General features: G+C 41.7%; 1 protein-coding gene across 4 annotated transcripts in view; it reads right to left on the minus strand.

Annotated features, from left to right (window-relative positions):
* Positions 1-18,902, minus strand: part of LOC144048747 (glucosamine-6-phosphate deaminase 2) — a 267,445-nt gene that overhangs the window by 524 nt on the left and 248,019 nt on the right. The window contains exons 1-7 of one of the 4 annotated variants that reach the window (XM_077561310.1): positions 17,073-17,113; positions 16,605-16,741; positions 12,549-12,650; positions 4,733-4,915; positions 4,449-4,633; positions 3,417-3,659; positions 3,275-3,345 (exon numbers count right to left, since the gene is read on the minus strand). In XM_077561310.1, the coding sequence (XP_077417436.1) occupies positions 3,441-3,659; positions 4,449-4,633; positions 4,733-4,915; positions 12,549-12,650; positions 16,605-16,728 (813 nt within the window). In that variant the 5' untranslated portion in view covers positions 16,729-16,741; positions 17,073-17,113 and the 3' untranslated portion in view covers positions 3,275-3,345; positions 3,417-3,440. Of the gene's footprint in view, positions 1-1,515; positions 1,691-3,274; positions 3,346-3,416; positions 3,660-4,448; positions 4,634-4,732; positions 4,916-12,548; positions 12,651-16,604; positions 16,742-17,072; positions 17,130-18,902 lie in introns of those variants that run through there. The other 3 variants (XM_077561137.1, XM_077561050.1, XM_077561223.1) reach the window with 3 other exon arrangements.

Here is an 18,902-nt window from a genome sequence, read left to right on the forward strand (position 1 = left end):
AAATATTTTTTTCTAATTTTTCATACTCTTGTTAACAAAGTGGGAAAAAATGTTAACCTAATAGAAATATGGTTGCATCTTTTAGTCATTGATACAGTAATTTCATGATTCATAACATTGTTTTAAAATTAAGAGTGTGACATTGATTTGTGTTGAGGTCATTTTTCTGTCACTAGATGGCATAATTGCGTTTGTAACACAATGGTGACAGTTAAGTGCATTTTTCTTTTCACATTAGGAGCTGTCTAATTTTTAACATGAAGTAATTGGTGAAATTCTTCACATTTTTAAAATTGTAAAATACAACTTGACCCGTCCCCACAAATGTATGCATTGTTAATAAATGTATTACTGCTAAATTGTGTTATAGTGACTCCTTTGCACGACGTTGAATGCTTTTATTTTATGTTCTTGGATGCACATTGTAAAGTGACGCAGCTTTACTGCAAGTGAACCAGAAAACATCGGTGTGTTACACTTGCAAGCTATTTTCTGGAGTTGCTGAAAAAAATACGCCTCACATCTAAAGATCAAGTGGCCCGGAGTCACTCCAAGTGACAAGATGGCGTCCACTCGGCTCTTGGCTCTCACAGGGTTTGAGAGTGCCAATGGACACCCTCTTGGAGAGCTGTAGCAACTAAGCTCGGTGCTAACCGACACTACCGAGCGTGTTCTTTCAAAGAAAAAAAGCGGTGGTGGTGCTACACAGTCCAAATGGCTCCTCCACTCTCACTTTCTGCTCCTTAACTCATTCACTCCCAACCATTTTCACTGAAGCAACCCCCTTCGCTCCCAGCTGTTTTACTAGATTTTGACTGATTTTGCAAGGCCGACAGAATATTGTGTTCTATTGTTATAAAAACATGGAACCTACCAAAAGAAAGATTAGTCTCTTCTTTCTATCTGTTTCCGTTTTGCAGCAATTAGTATTAGAATATAGCTAAGTTTCATCATTATTCACAAATCTGTTTAGAACTGTGGGTAAACGAGCTTGTTTGCAACATGGCTGAGGTTGACCTCTTATACTCTGTTGCCACCTTCTGGCCGGTTTTCTAATTACTACCATTGCTTCACCCATTCTCTGCAATTCAGAGGCTGCATCAAAGCCTTCGGTATGCTCTAGCTTAAGACAAACCAAAAAAAAACCATTAAAAAACGTATAAATACATCTTTGGGACATTTAAGACATTTAAAATAGAACACACGTTTTTGGGAGCAAATGAGTTAAACATTGTGTATTTCAGCTCCAGTGCATTTCTATTGGGTCATTTTGACATGGACGTTTCGGCTGCGTCGCGACTGGAATTCATCTAGTTGAGGCTTTCCAAATAAAGAGCAGTTGTTAATCAAGCCTTAAAAAAAAATTGTGCCGTTAAAGTAACTTTAAATTAACTCAATATTAACACTCAAATTTTGACACCCCTAATAATAATAAGAGCATTATAAACACATTTTTAAGACTGTATGAAGTATTAGGTGAGGCTTGACGGTTAGCCACATTGGCTGCATTTGTACCTTTAAAGTATTTCACTGTTTTGACTCGTAGCTCCAGCGTGGCGTCCTCGTCACATACAAAGATGGTGTGCGGATGCTGCTGGAATGCAGATACTGTCCACATATGGTTCACTCCTTCTTCTATAGCTTTATACAGTGCAAAGGCTTTGTGAGCACCAGTGATCAGAATCATTACCTGGGAAGAGGCAGAGGATGGAGATTAATTCATCCCATATAGCTGAAGTCATCTGTCAGAGGAGAAAGATAAGAACTCAGAAAAGCTTGAACAGTGGCTTTTTTCCCACAAGGTACCAACAGCTCTACTTGCGATTGACACTTGTCCAATGGCAAGTACTATTTTCTAGTACAGTACTAGCTTCAGTTGCACAATGGCTTTCAGCTGAAGACACGTGATTCTTCTAATTGTTGTTGTTCTTTGCATGTCTTGATCATCGTTTTGGAGGAGTTAATTCCAGGGCTCTGACACAAAGTCGAGGCTCTCCACACTGTGCTAATCATGCAGCTTTACCCTTCTGTCCAAAGCTGTATGAAACTTGTGTGTATGGAATGGGTGTACTGCTCGACATGGTACCTTTTTGTTTTTTTACTTTGTTTGCATTTCTGAACCTGTGTGTTTCTTTCTTCTTTCTAAAAATGGGTACAGACAATTGGTTCAGAATCAGCCGTCAAAGAGTGCTAACAGCTCACAGAATGTAACAGAATGTGACCAAATTTCGCCCTGTGAGCTGAGGATGAAGAGATGGGGTATGTCGTGCCGGGACAGAGCTTTAAGCAAAGAGGAAATAATGAAGAGATAGGGTATGTAGTGCCGTGACAGAGCTTTAAGCAAAGAGGAAATGAAGTGAAATCATACTTGTCTTTTATCATGGGGAATATAGGTATCCAAGTTAAAATTTAATAATAATAAAAAAATATGCATGGAGACTCGGCAATTTAAAAAAAAAAAATACATACAGTGTATATATAAACATTTTCGTTAAACAGAACAGTGACACCACTAACAGAAAAGAAAACATAGAATACCTAGCTTTGTTTTTAGCAGTACGATGTCATACCTATTGATGTAAGAACTTATGTGATTTAGGTCAGTGGTCCCCAACTTTTTCCACCACAGAATGGTTCCTACAAGTCCACAACTTTTGCAGACCGGCAACCCAGTGGGTTGGGGTGGCGGGGGGATGCTTGGCTGTTAGGCGGCTGATTAATAAAAGACTACAACAACAAATGCAAATCCACTATGTATTTTTATTAGGGGTGTCAAAATTAAGTTCATTTAACGGCACACATTTTTTCTTAGCCCGCGATTAATGGGGGAATTCCAGTCGCAACACGTCCACATCAAAATTTAGCAGTAATAAATTTAATAATAATGCATATATTTGTGCAGACTAGGGTCAAGTTGTGGTTTACGATTTAAAAAATGTTACTGTTAAAGATTAGATGAAAAAAAATGCACTGAGCTGTCACCGACGTCTTACAAATGCCATATAGTGGCAGAAAAATGACCAACGCAAATCAAATATTAAATACTAAATTTTATGATTTATTATGAAATTACTGTATCAATGACTAAAAGATGCAGCCATATTTCTATTTAACATTTTAAACACTTTAAAATGAGAGTATGGTTCAGTTTCAGTTTATAATTCTACACATTTAAAGACATGTTTAATGATTGATTTACGTCAGAAAAGTGCTCATCTCTAGACTTGCATCATTCACATACAAATGTTATATAACTGTTCACCGTTTCTCACCTTAATTTGTTTGGTGCTCCCGACAGACCTTGACTTGATTTGCCAAGACTGCATGTTTCTTTCAACACTTTCACTAGTGAAATAAGACAAATATAATTGTTGGCGCTATTAATTACACTAGGCGAGTGTGTCGCTGTGACTTACCGGTATCTTTTCTTTTTCGTTGTCTTATGGTGCTTGTGGAGTCGCGATTTTAATGGTTATTGGTGGAACAGAATTGTCAACAAATCGCTCCTCATGGTGGCCGTTTTTTGGCAAATCTGTACTCTTATTTTGATTAACGTCACTCTTGAGTTCGAGGCGAGGGACGTGGAAGCTTGCTAAAATGCTAACATTCATTGTGAAGGTCCAGAAGGAAGACACGTCGTGACACGCTTCCCGCAGCACCTCCAAAATAAAAGTAACGACACATTTCAGAGGTCAAAGCACTTTTATTGTGACGAGGTCCGACAACAACAGTGCCTTTAACTGTGCACAAATGACATTCTCAGAGCTAGTTTTCCGCAAAAGTGCACACGACTGCACAACGACTTGTAAGCTTACGTCGAGCCTTGAAATTTGTATTACCAACCAAATTGGCTAGTAAATATTTATGATGACCCTCCAATATTAATTTCAACCCGCATTTGGTAGGTTGGCGGGAGTTAATTTAGAGGCCTGGATATAGATATAGCCACCAGAGTGTGAATGAGTGAGTGCATGAATAAAGTATCTATTGTGAAGTGTCATTTGAGTGTCCAGAAAAGCGCTAAATAATTCTGATGCATTATTATTATAATGATTAGTAGTAGTAGTATAAAACAAAACCTGTCGAGGATTGTATTAGAACAGTGGTGTCAAAGTCCGGTCCTCGAGCTGATTTATATTCAAGCTCATCAGCAAGCTCTGCAGGAGCCTGATAATTATCCTGATCATTGAATAATGTTTGTTGGGGTAGAAAAACCTCGAAAACATGCAGGACTCAGTCCCTCGAGGACCGGATCTTGACACATGTGTATTAGAACATGTTAATATGCTTTGTAGAACTGTTCTAAATCTATCTAAATCTAACATGATTTAAGTAAATTCCAAAAACTGGGCCAAACATACCATGCGAGTTACCCTGACTGAATCAAACAACAACAGTCTAAAGCAGTTAAAAACAGTCAAAACAAAAGTCAAACAACAATATCTGACCTCCTTGGCGTCCATGACAGTGCCTACTCCGACAGTCAGAGCCATGGTAGGAACTTTGGAGAGGTTATTGCCAAAGAACCGAGCATTTGCAACAATGGTGTCCTTGGCCAGCGTCTTCACTCTGGTTCGAGAGACAAGGCTTGAGCCTGGCTCATTAAATGCTATGTGGCCATCAGGGCCAATACCTGCAACATAGGAAGAACACGGAGAAACATTGAGCGGAAGAAGGCTCATGTTTCAACAGAGACAAAAAAAAAAGAGAAATGATAAACAATTTGTCTAACCTCCAACAAACAATAGGATTCCTCCAGCCTGAGCAATTTTTTGCTCGTAGGCCTGGCACTCTGCTTCCAGGTCCTCAGCGTTACCATCCAGGATATGAGCATTGGTGGGATCAATGTCAATGTACTTGAAAAAATTGTTCCACATATAGGAATGGTAGCTCTCGGGGTGGGCACGGGGTAGACCTAGACAACAACACTGACAGTGTTACAATGGAAAAAACATGGGTTTCTATACATACAGCAGAAGCGGGTAGAATCAGCCTGGAAACCAGACTTATTCCAGTGAATGAGTCTTGTCACAGTCGTAACAAAGCACATTTCAGAGATGGGGCAAACCTGACTAAACAGACAGTTGAAAGAAACAATCAGCAAAGAGCAGGCGTGACATAATAAAAAGCGACTTGTGGGCACTTTCTACATATTTTGACCTAGTGTAGTTGCCGTAGTTGGCAAACAAATATGGCCAACGTTCTGCACAGATCGTGCAATTGCATTCTTACCGATTAAATGGGCATGTATCACATTTCTTAGTCTTAGTACAACCCTATGCCATACACAGTGGCATTTTCGCCATAGAGGCAGAAAATAATGTGAAACGCCGCAGAATTTTATTATTATTTTTTTTAAGTTTTTAAGTTAGACGGCCTTAGCGAGTAGCAACGTAGAATGGCCACCAATGGGTTCACTTCTTGCGATGGCGAGTAAGCTACATTGCTAGTCCATTCATATACATGTCCTTGGTCTTAAAAAGAACCCCGACTGTAATGACAAGTTTGTTCTATATTATTTATTTGGTTGTTACTAACAAAACTATGAGATCAATTTTTCATAAATCATTTCCTGTTTAATACATTTTGTAGAAACTTTATTTGACCGTACGCCAGCATTGTTATTTACTTTGCAACGCATTCAGTGCGGGTTTGGGGGCATCTCCTGATCGCGTGTTGTTTCTTTAGGAACGCTACGAGGCTTACCTTGCTTTCTTTATAGGCGTTTCACATTGCTCGCCAGAGAGACAGCCGCCATTCTACGTCACTACGCACTGAATGCGTTGCGACGTAAATAACAATGGCGGCGTACGCCCAAATAAAGTTTCTACAAAATGTATTAAACCGGAAATGATTTATGAATCGACATAATCTCAAAACTCACATCGGTGAAGTGTTGTTTTAAAACAAAGATCAGACAGATAAAAATGTTAGACACTCATCTCAACGTCTCATGAGACAAAAAAACTCACCAAGATTACATGCACTTATGGCGCCAGGCTTTAGTTACAGCGGTGATGTTCCTGCTCCCAACACCACTTTCCCTCCTTCCACTCTGTTTTAATGGATTTAAATCGCATTTTCTCACGATTACGTAATCGCATTTTGTCAAATCGCGATTTAAGTACAAATGCAATTGAAAAAAGTCAAAAGTAAACTACATGGCTCTTGAGGCAGGTATAGCCAAGGTCCAAGATCAAAATAACTGGTGTATTTAGTTATTTTAGACCTTGGAGAAAGGGAATAATATAAATTTGCATATGTTTGATGAAAAAGGTCAAATTTGAAGAGGTGTAGTGGGGGACCGGCCGCCAGCCCCAAATGGCCGGACATGAAATTCCTAAAATTCCAGAATGTGTCTGTTTCTTTCACAATATTTCCAGCATAACACTGTGTGTTCCCTCCTCCATCACACTTGATTCAAGTGATCAAAATCATTGTCAGGCACCTGCAGAGCTTGTTGACGAACTGATCATTTGAATCTTCGTCTTTATTATTTAATCACATCTTTTCTTTTGCCCCTCCGTGAGTCATCACCTTATCGTGGTGGAGGGGTTTGCGTGTCCCAATGAGCCTGGGAGCTATGTTGTCCAGGGCTTCATGCCCCTGGTAGGATCACCCATGGCAAACAGGTCCTAGGTGAGGGACCAGACAAAGCATGGCTCAAACGACCACAATGATGAACACAAACTTTGGATCCTCGTTTCCCTTGCCCGGCCGGACGCGGGTCATCGGGGCCCCCCTCTGGAGCTAGGCCTGGAGGTGGGGCTCGAAGGCGAGCGTCTGGTGGCCGGGCCTATACCCATGGGGCCTGGCCGGGCACAGCCCGAAAAGACAACGTGGGTCCCCCTTCCCATGGGCTCACCACCGGTGGAAGGGGCCAAAGGGGTCGGGTGCGCAGTGAGTTGGGTGGCAGCCAAAGGCGGGAGCCTTGGCGGTTCGACCCCCGGCTACTGAAGCTATCTCTGGGGACATGGAATGTCACCTCTCTGACAGGGAAGGAACTCGAGCTAGTGTGCGAGGCTTAGAAGTTCCGACTAGATATAGTCGGACTTGCCTCCACACACGGCTTGGGTTCTGGTACCAATCCTCTCGAGAGGAGCTGGACCCTCTTCCACTCTGGAGTTGCCCACGGTGAGAGGCGCAGGGCAGGTGTGGGCATACTCATTGCCCCCCGGCTAGCCGCTTGTACGTTGGGGTTTACCCCGGTGAATGAGAGGGTAGCCTCCCTCTGCCTTCGGGTGGGGTCGGGTCATGACTGTTGTTTGTGCTTATGCACCGAACAGCAGCTCAGAGTACCCACCCTTCCTGGAGTCCTTGAAGGGCGTGCTGAAGAGCGCACCCCCTGGGGACTCCCTCGTTCTGCTGGGGGACTTCAACGCGCACGTGGGTAATGACAGTGAGACCTGGAGGGGCGTGATTGGGAGAAATGAACCCCCCCCCCCCCGATCGAAACCCGAGCGGTGTTTTGTTATTGGACTTCTGTGCTCGCCACGGACTGACCATAACGAACACCATGTTCAAGCACAAGAGTGTCCATATGTGCACTTGGCACCAGGACACCCTAAGCCGCAGTTCGATGATCGACTTTGTAGTCGTGTCATCGGATTTGCGGCCGTATGTGCTGTACACTCGGGTTAAGAGAGGGGCGGAGCTGTCAACTGATCACCACCTGGTGGTGTGTTGGCTCTGATGGCGGGGTAAGATGCCGGTCCGACCAGGCAGGCCCAAACGTATTGTGAGGGTCTGCTGGGAATGTCTGGCAGAAACCCGTCAGAAAGAGTTTCAACGCCCATCTCCGACAGAGCTTCTCCGTTGTCCCGGGGGAGGCGGGGGACATTGAGTCCGAGTGGACCATGTTCCGCGCTTCCAAACGTATTGTGAGGGTCTGCTGGAAACGTCTGGCAGAATCCCCTGTCAGAAAGAGTTTCAACGCCCATCTCCGACAGAGCTTCTCTGTTGTCCCGGGGGAGGCGGGGGACATTGAGTCCGAGTGGACCATGTTCCGCGCTTCCAAACGTATTGTGTGGGTCTGCTGGGAACGTCTGGCAGCATCCCCTGTCAGAAAGAGTTTCAACGCCCATCTCCGGCAGAGCTTCTCCGTTGTCCCGGGGGAGGCGGGGGACATTGAGTCAGAGTGGACCATGTTCCGCGCTTCCATTGATGAGGCGGCCGATCGGAGCTGTGGCCGTAAGGTGGTTGGTGCCTGTCGTGGCGGCAATCCTCGAACCCGCTGGTAGACACCAGCGGTAGGGGTTGCCGTCAAGCTGAAGAAGGAGTCCTATTGGGCCTTTTTGGCCTGTGGGACTCCGGAGGCTGCTGACAGGTACCGGCTGGCCAAGGGGAATGCGGCTTAGGCGGTCGCTGAGGCAAAAACTCGGACATGGGAGGAGTTCGGTGAGGCCATGGAAAACGACTTCCGGACGGTTTCGAGGAAATTCTGGTCCACCATCCGGCGTCTCAGGAGAGGAAAGCAGTGCACCGTTAACACTGTGTATAGTGGAGATGGGGTGCTGTTGACCTCGACTCGGTACGTCGTGAATCGGTGGGGAGAGTACTTCGAAGACCTCCTAAATTCCACCAACACGCCTTCCTTTGAGGAAGCAGGGTTTGGGGACTCTGAGGTGGGCTCCCCTATCTCTGGGGTCAAAGTCGCCGAGGTGGTTGGAAAGCTTCTCGGTGGCAGGGCCTCGGGGGTGGATGAGATCTGCCCGGAGTTCCTAAAGGCTCTGGATGTTGTGGGGCTGTCGTGGTTGACACGTCTCTGCAGCATCGCGTAGACATCGGGGACAGTGCCTCTGGATTGGCTGACCGGGGTGGTGGTTCCCCTTTTTAAGAAGGGGGACCGGAGGGTGTGTTCCAACTTTAGAGGGATCACACTCCTCAGCCTCCCAGGTAAGGTCTATTCAGGGGTGCTGGAGAGGAGGGTCCGTCGGGAGGTCGAAACTCGGATTCAGGAGGAGCAGTGTGGTTTTCGTCCCGGCCGTGGAACAGTGGACCAGCTCTACACCCTCAGCAGGGTCCTCGAGGGTTCGTGGGAGTTCGCCCAACCAGTCCACATGTGCTTTGTGGACTTGGAGAAGGCGTTTGACCGTGTCCCTCGGGGAGTCCTGTGGGGGGTGCTTCGGGAGTATGGGGTACCGAGCCCCCTGATACGGGCTATTCGGTCTCTGTACGACCGATGTCAGAGTTTGATCTGCATTGCCGGCAGTAAGTCGAATTTGTTTCCTGTGAGGATTGGACTCCGCCAAGGTTGCCCTTTGTCACCGATTCTGTTCATAACTTTTATGGACAGAATTTCTAGGCGTAGCCGAGGCGTTGAGGTGGTCCGGTTTGGTGGCCTCAGCATTGCATCTCTGCTTTTTGCAGATGATGTGGTGCTGTTGGCTTCTTCAAGCTGTGATCTCCAGCTCTCACTGGAGCGGTTTGCAGCCGAGTGTGAAGCGGTTGGGATGAGGATCAGCACCTCCAAATCCGAGACCATGGTCCTCAGTCGGAAAAGGGTGGAGTGCCCTCTCCGGGTTGGGGATGAGATCCTGCCCCAAGTGGAGGAGTTCAAATATCTTGGGGTCTTGTTCACGAGTGAGGGTAGGTTAGAGCGGGAGATCGACAGGCGGATCGGTGCAGCATCTGCAGTGATGCGGACGCTGTATCGGTCCGTTGTAGTGAAGAAGGAGCTGAGCCGAAAGGCAAAGCTCTCGATTTACCAGTCGATCTACATTCCTGCCCTCACCTATGGTCACGAGCTGTGGGCCGTGACCGAAAGAACAAGATCCTGGATACAAGCGGCCGAAATGAGTTTCCTCCGCAGGGTAGCCGGGCTCTCCCTTAGAGATAGGGTGAGAAGCTCGGTCATCCGGGAGGGACTCAGCGTCGAGCCGCTACTCCTCCACGTTGAGAGGAACCAGTTGAGGTGGCTCGGGCATCTGGTTTGGATGCCTCCGGGACGCCTCCCTGGGGAGGTGTTCCGGGCATGTCCTACCGGCGGGAGGCCTCGGGGACGACCCAGGACACGCTGGAGAGACTATGTCTCTCGGCTGTCCTGGGAACGCCTTGGAGTCCCGTCGGAGGAGCTGGCTGAAGTGGCTGGGGAGAGGGAAGTCTGGGCTTCCCTGCTAAAGCTGCTGCCCCCGCGACCCGACCCCGGATAAGCGGAAGAAGACGGACGGATCTTTTCTTTTGTTACATCATCAGGATCTTTATCAGGTACCTGCAGAGCTTGCTGATGAGCTGATCATTTGAATCAGGTGTGTTAAAGGAGGGGAAAATCTAAAACATGCAGGATAGTGGCCCTCGAGGACCGGACTTTGACACGTATGGGTTACAGTATTGGAAGACAAGGCTCGCTCCTATTCACATCAATGGACATCTTTACCAACAGCTTCGCTATAAGCTATCCCCTGGTAGATTTTGAATGATAAATGTAGTCCAGTAATGTTGTAAAACACAATATTTGTGTACTTTATATACTGTATTCTACGCTTGACGCCAGCACACGTCAGTCTCTCGCTGACCCGCAAGTAAATCTCTTGTGTGTGCACTGTGCAAGTTCAGCCAAGCGTGTGTGTGTGTGTGTGCGTGTCCGTGTGTGCGTGTGTTCCTCCCTCCACAAAATAATTTTCATTGGCTAGCTTTAGGTGTTGATCACCGCCAAACTTGTAAGGATGTATGCGGTTGGCTTTATTTGCAATACAAGCGGCGCCAAGTTCACGTGAATGATATCATCCTAATTTCGATTTATTTAATGTTCATATCTAGGGGTGTTAGAAAAAATCGATTCGGCAATATATCGCGATATTACAGCGCAATTCTCGAATCAATTCGATATGCGGCCGAATCGATTTTTAAACATAAATTTTTTTGTGAGAATATTCAACAAAACGCCTTACTTAGGGTTCACGCATCAAGCATGGAAGAATTTTATATTAATGGAACATTAAGCCTTAATATTTTATTTCAGTCCTGTTCAGACATAAAACTGACTGCAACCTGTTTGTTCAATGCAGTGGCTCAGTTATAAGCCAGAATTTTCAGATAAATAAATACATTTTCATACAAATCTTACAGTGTACATGTACAAGTTTACTGATTAATAATTTCTAAATTTATCGGTATTGAATCAAATCGCCAAGTACTAGGCAATTCACACCCCTATTCATATCTCAATTACCAATACGATGACGACAACACGGCTTGAAAAAGTATTCATACCCCATGAGTTTTTAAACATTTTGGCATGGTATGAGTACTACAAACCAAAATATATTTCATTGAAATTTTGTGTGAAAGTTGTTTAACTTTCACTTCATGACTTTGTGCTACTTGGTGTTTACAAAGTAGCACAAAGTCATGAAGTGAAACAGAGTGTCTATCTTATTTTAAACAATTTTACAACTAAAAAACTGATATGTAGGGTCTGTAAAAGTATTGAAAGATTTGCGGTTGTTTGATACTCCTTCCACTTACGGATGATTGATTGAACAGTACTCGGTGATGTTCAAAGCTTTTGAAATGTTTTTGTTTCCTTCTCCTGCTTTAAAGCTGTCCAGAAATATGACCAACCGTGTGTGTTGTTTCGTCTTCATAACTGGGCTGCTCGGTTATGGAAAAATTAATAATCACGATTATTTTTGGCAACAGTTGAAATCATGATTATTCAAACAATTATGGTACAAAACAAGAAAATATTTACTCATTTAAAAATATTAAGAGCAATTTAAAAAAAATTGAAACACTATAATTATGAATGTTCCTTTTAGACCAAAGAAAATGTATTATATATTTATAATAATATATATTTATTTACGTTCCGTTACTCAAAAACAATACAAAACAAAACAATTCTGCCATCTAAAATCTTAATCTCCAGTCCTGTGCATACATTATAGATTGCTTTTTCTCGCCGCTCCTTTTGAATGCACGTATCCCTTTCTCCAATGAGGAACAGAGAGGGAGAACTCAAATGGGTATGAGTCGGTCAGATGAACGGTAATTTACATCCATGTGCTGTGGCTGTCCAGCTTTTTATTTTATTTATTTTTGACATAGAATTACATTTTTCAAATGAAAACCAAGACAGCCTCTTGTATGTTCTCAAGTTTTGAGTATGGGGCTTTGTACAGCAGCTAAATCTTAAAATAACAGCAAAAAGGAAATGTTTGTAATGTTTGTAGGTTAAACTTTAATTCAAAAATATGTAAATTCAGATACCGGTAACTGATCTGGAAGTAAATGTTTAGGTTGGCAGCTTTGCGTACATAAACACAAAAACATACACACCATTTGTACACTGATTTACTGAGCCCCGAAGGATCATGGAAGAAAAGAAAGTAGAAACCAAAAGAAGAAGAAAAAAAAGTTCTTGCAAAGTCTTGCAAAACTTGTGAGATGAGATAACCTAAAACTTCAACTCAAGTTTGGAATTGCATTAACGAGAATGAAAGTTTGGTGAGATCTGAAAAACAAATCTCAAAATAACAACACAAATCACGCTCTTTTTTTCCATCTATGTCCGCTAGAGGCTCCATAAACAACAGCTTGACACTCACCAACATACTCATCCATGTTGAATGTTTTCACAAATTTGAAGGATAGCTCTCCACATCTGTAATATTCAATTAACTTCTGGTAACAGCCATATGGAGTGCTCCCTGCAAGAAAAATAGGCATCAAGTAGGTGTGGCATGTATTGTTTTTAATTAATTAAAATCCCTCAAGGAGAAATTAAACTCACACCCTGATGTACAGTGCCATGAAAAATTATTTGCTCTCTTCTCAATTTCCCCATTTTAATGTTTACAATGATCACATAAATGAACATAAAATGTGGTGATCTGAATTAGGGAAAAACAAACTATTCAAAGCTACTGGGCGTTTTCTGGAAAAAGTGCCTGCCCACTTGTTAAACCCCCCCAAACTGACTGATTTATATAACGTTTATGATGTGCTAAAACTGCACTCAGTCGTCAACAAAATGTATGTGGGCATCTCTACTTAAGGCTAGTCCACTTCAACCTGAAAATATCACAATGATTCGTCTCTCCACAAACTCATAATCACAGAATAAGCATCTTACCTTCAGTTTCTCTCAAACCAAATCTGTTTTTCTTTAGTAATAATAATAAATGAGATTTATATAGAGCCAGTCCAGTCACCTAAGGGCATTTAAGCAATGAAAAACAAAAACGACTCCTGCCAGAGGATCTGAATTGTGCCTTCGAACCCGCGCCATGACCACGTCTTTGGTTTGGTACCACTAAGCGCTATCAGTGAGTTAGAATTTTGGGCTACCGACACAGCTCAGTACCTAATTTGAGCGCTCAGCAAATGAGGTACATAAAAAGTTCACCACTGGCATAAAGCGCCTGCCAAAACATGCCTCTCAAACCTATTGGTGACTTTAGAATTACCCCCGAAAACGTGAAGTCTTCCTGGAAATTGAACAATAACTGATATCTCAGCTCCTGAAGCAGATGCATAATTTTACTCGTCAAGTACATTTCAGAGCCTATTTTACTTTTACTTGAGTAATTATTTCAGTGAGTACTTTTACACAAGTAATTGTACTTTTACTCAAGTAGAGAATGTCAGTACTTTTCCCATCTCTGAACACGTGAAATTCACGGATAGATTTGTGACTAATTTTGAGACAAATCTCTCCTCATACTATAAGAGCTGGCCCCTATGAGTTGAACAAAATAGTGGCCACATAAAAGTAAAACCTTATGAATGTCTTTTAAAATCAAATATGCTTACATTTGGTTGATGTGGTGGTGCTCCGCTCAATCGGTCACCGATCTAACAATTTCCATGGAAAAATATGTGATCGGCATATGTCGATCAATGCGTGTCATTGCCAATCACAAGAACTGATCACCTATAACTCGCACTTTGCTGCCTGCAGCCAACAAGAGACCAGTCAGTGACAGTGTGCAGTGTAGCGTCCCCTCCTCCTTTCTTTTAAAGGCATACTTGACTCATTGAGCCATTTTCAGCAATAAAAAGTAAATATTTTGTCTAGAATTAATTTGATAATTTCATTATTAGTGATAGATTGATTTTTTTTTTTTTCAGGACCAATACCATTACCGATTATTAGTAGGCAAGGAGGCCGATAACCGATAATTGGAGCCAATATTCTTTTGCAGTAAAATAAAAAATATTAGCATCAAAAATAAAGAAAAAATAAGCATGTTTGTTAAAACAACTTTCAAATTTTCAACATATTTTTTTTTATTTAAAATACAGCAAATGGACACATTGTTTTAAAATTCTAACAAAAAAGTAAATACTTTTCTTTTGTAAATAGTTTTCCGAAATTTAAACATAACTGAAATGTTAAACTTTCACTTATGTTCGCTTTAATTTTAACAAAAGCAATAAGCAGCATCTCTTATAAAGTTAGGTGAACTCAACATTTTCATGAAAAGAACCCAGTTTTAAATTGCTCCAAATCTCTGTGATTGCGAACATAGCAATTTTGGGGTTCACGTCAGTGAAATGTTTCAAAAAAGATGTTTACAAACAGTGAAAATTTGTCAAAACATTTCTTCTTTGAGACAAGAAAACCAGTTTGTGACAAGTAAAAATGGTCTGTGACCAAACTTTGCAAACTTTTGAAACATTTTACGAACCCTGAAGAAAACAAAAAAATCACTAAATTCGCAAACATTCGCCACTCAGAGAGATAACAGCTTTATTGGACAATACCGATATTCCTCAAAATACTAAATATCAGCACCGATAATCGGTCTCTCCCTATTCATTATTTTTCATGTCCAATTAATACATTTAAAAACACATTTTGCCACTTGCTGTCGACTGAAAATGATATCACAGGTGCTCAGAAAACAGGTAACAACCAATCACGAGTCACCTGTTTTGTGGGTTTGGTCATGTGACGTTAGCAAATTGAGCCATGATTGGTTGTTTTGTGAGCCCTGAGCACGCATGATGTCAATTCCAGTCGACAGCAAGTGGCAAAATGTGTTTTTAAGGTATTAACTGTACATGAAAAATAATTAAGTTATCAAATTAAGTATAGACAAAATATTATCGTCTTACTGCTGAAAATTGCTAAATGTGTCAAGTATCCCTTTAATACTGCACGATACGGACCAGGTGAATGTCGGATTTTTTTCCCACAAATCTAAACTATTGGTCAATCCACAGTCTACATGTGTGGGTGTTATTTTATTTATTCTTATCATTTTGACAAATCTAAAGTGTTGAAAATGGCTTGCTCTCTTTGATGATGCAATATTAATGACTGAACAAAAATGCTATTTTTGGGGTCTCCTGAGAAGTGATGATTTTGGAGATATGAGGATTACCAGTGATATGTTCATGCAGGGATGAACACTCTGATACAATGTTTTTCTTTAAATCAGATTCATCAATCAATCAAAAACAGATTACCCAAAAAATCATTACTGCGCAGCTCTAAAATTGAAAAATGTGCAGCTAATAAGGTGACCATCTCAGTCATGGAAGATTGGTAGCATCATACCCTGATCCAAACACGCCTATTTCGTTGATCTAAAACATTACAGTGGGTTAATGTTAATTTTATCAGCCATTTTAAAATTTTGTCTCAGTTTTAATCCAATTTAAATCACACTTGTTAGTTTTAATCAGTTAGTCAACCTCATCCCATTTTTATTTAGTCACCTTTTAGTCGACTGTAAATCGAGCATTTTAGTCTTTATTTTTGTGCAAGAAAACATAATTTTATTTGTCTATTTTTAGTCAATAGAAACTGTCAACATTTTAGTCTAGTTTTAGTAAGGACAATCATTTTACCCTTTTGCATTTTTTGTCAGCAGATAATAGTGAAAATTGCCCCTAATCTAAAACTACTTCACATAAATATTTAAAGTATATCAACAAAAGGCTATTGTGACTCCATGCTACAAGCTAGTAAATTAGCTAGCATTCGTTAGCGGTGGGATTAACGTTCCTTGAACGTTAGCCTATAGCTGTTGCATTAATATTATGTTGCACTCGCTAGCTGCAGATTTGAAAGGGGGTGTGTCACTGTGTGTTAGTGACAGGATTTTACAAAATTAGAATTTTCATATTGTCTCTGTTCATGAACTAAAATGTCCATAGATTTTAGTCCAGTCTTTATTAAGTGAGATAAATTTTTGTCTCGTCTTTATTAGTCGATGAAAATGCATACTGATTTCGTCCCAATTATTGTTTATTAATGGAGGTTATACTCTAGTCTAGTCTAGTTTTCGTCAGGTGAAAAATGTGTGTTGACGAAAATTGTTTAATTTAATTTTCGTTACACTAAAGTGTAAGAGGGCAACTACTTTTTTACAGCACTGTATACTGTATTCCTGTTGTACAGTACACCACACCACACCACACATGGAGGCATGCATGGAGAGATGAGACTCAGTTGTGCCTGGCTCAAGAGCACCTTGACAGTAGTCTCGAAAGCAGACTACCATCTCTCCAGCAAGTTGCAGAAGAGATGCTGGTATTTTCATGTTCACATAGGAGACTTCACTTCACGACCTGGGTTCTAAAGACTTTACTGTTCACTCATGCAGTCAAATGTAGCATGAACACAAGACATCAATCGCAAAAACACCCACCTGTAGGGAGACCCAGAGTGAAGAAATTGTTGGCGGAGGGTTTAAACTGGATTATTCGATTACGGATATATTTGGCTGCCCACTCACTGGCCAGGTCATAATCGTCCAGAATCACCAACCTCATTGTGTTCACTGTACTAAAGAAAGACACGGTGTTTGATACAGGGATTGTTGAACTACTACAACCATTCAATTCAATTTGAACACTCAAACTAACTTTTACTTAAAGTATTTCGTGTCATTATGGATTATCCAAAATAAAATATTTTTTCTACGGCTTATTTTAGCATCGTAGCGTTGCTCAAGTTAGCAAGCAATGTGGAGAACAGTACACGGTCGATAGATTATCAAGTTATTAACACTTAACAGTTTGCAACAATGACTCAATGACTTCCCCAAAACTCGTCTGGTAGAATGAGTTAATCATCGTCATGTCACACACATCTTTTATCGGATGCTTTATCCTACCCGATCAACGAAGTCTCCCCCCCTCGATGAATCCGGTGACCCCAAAGATGTCACGTGATCGACGGCAGGCCACGTGACTTCGAAGCTACACATGGCAATAATTTAAATTAAAATATCTTGATGATGTAGGTAAAACGTCCAAGAAAATACACGGGCACGATCCGTGAAAAATGTAATCATATTGATTATAGTTTATTACATTTGGAGATTCCGTTTCAATGTAAGGGTAACTTCTTAAGCAAATAAAAATGTATGAATAATGAAAAATATTTTCTTTTGTTCTTTAATATCAACCTGCATGTTACTGTCAGCTGCTTTTCACCTGTAACTTTATTGATGTGTATCGGCATTGCAGTTTATCCATCCATCCAGTAGATGGTAGGAGTGTAACACAAACTGAGGTGACTGTACGTATTCAATGCAGTCAAAATAACCACTTTAAAACCGAAATATTAGCAATATTCCGGTTGTGCAAGGCCATGTAAATGTTGTTCTTTTGGAATTTTTTGTAAATCTCGACACAGGATCTCTCGAGCTCAGACAGAATGACTATCAGACCCACCGAAACAAAAAACGTGTTGCCCAAACTACTGCCCTCTTACAAGTACTGTGGCTGCTGTGCTGTTGGAAACAAACATACGCTCAAACATGGGCACCTTGTTTTTTGTCTGAGCTCTTCAACTGTGTGTGTGTGTGTGTCTGTGTGTGTGTTTTGTTCCAGTTTAATTTATAAGCATTAATCTATACAACCAACGTGCCATGAGAAATCAGGGAAATAGGGAAATTATCCCAATGTCAATTATTTGGGCGAAAAACTATTGTCTTAAAAAAAAACTTTTGTTCTTTCTTGATGCCAAGTATAAAAGGCAGAACAATCAAACACTCTTCCACTAGAATACAAAAGATACTACCTGTGTATCCTTTTGCGACACGTGCAGTGAGATATTTCACAACGTGAATTAAATATTCACGTTGGCCCAATAAAGGTTGGGGAAAAACATATTTGCTTTTCAGTCGGGCATTTGTTTTGATGAATAATCCTGGTCACCAAAATGTATGTTTCATCCATCCATTACCTGAACCGCTTTTCCTCACGAGGGTCACGGTCGTGCTGGAGCCTATCCCTTCTGGCAGTGGGGGCTGGGGGTGAGCCGTGCACTTTGTGTAATCCATTGAAGACATCACTCCACTTTAGTTTTTGGCCTTGGTAATGGCCTGACAAACTTTTGGAAATACTCATGTCCAATTTCCACAATCTATGGGCATTTCACTATTTTGCTTGTTGGAAGTTTGTTTGATACGGTTTTATTGAAGCTGACAAAAGTTTTGTGGCTCAATTTGACAATGGATTTCAATGGAGCGGACACGAGCTTGACGGACCTTGGCTTTTTGGGGGCATGTTTTGCGAAAGGTCAATTAGGTTCTGAGTATACAGTAGAGATAGACCGACAATTGTCCAGGGCGCCGATATTGGGCATTTCGACATATATCGGTATCTGCCCTTTTTTTTTTTTTCATCTGACGGCCAAAATAAGGTAAACGTAAACCCATTTTAGCTCATTTGCTTCCAAAAACTTATATTTTAAATATTGCCATGGATGCAAGTTTTTTATTTATTTATGCTAGAGCATACAGCAGGCTTTGATGCATCATCTGACCAGAAAAGGTCGTTCGAGCAATGGTCGTTATTACAAAAAACAGCCAGCAGTTGGGAGCAGAGTATAAGAGATCAACCAGGGCCATGTCGCAACAAGCTCTTTTCCCCACTGTTTTAAACAGATTTGTAAATGACAAAACATAGCTATATTCTAATGCCAACTGCTGCAGAAC

Source organism: Vanacampus margaritifer, chromosome 1, assembly GCF_051991255.1.
Source record: "Vanacampus margaritifer isolate UIUO_Vmar chromosome 1, RoL_Vmar_1.0, whole genome shotgun sequence".
Classification (NCBI taxonomy): Eukaryota; Metazoa; Chordata; class Actinopteri; order Syngnathiformes; family Syngnathidae; genus Vanacampus; species Vanacampus margaritifer.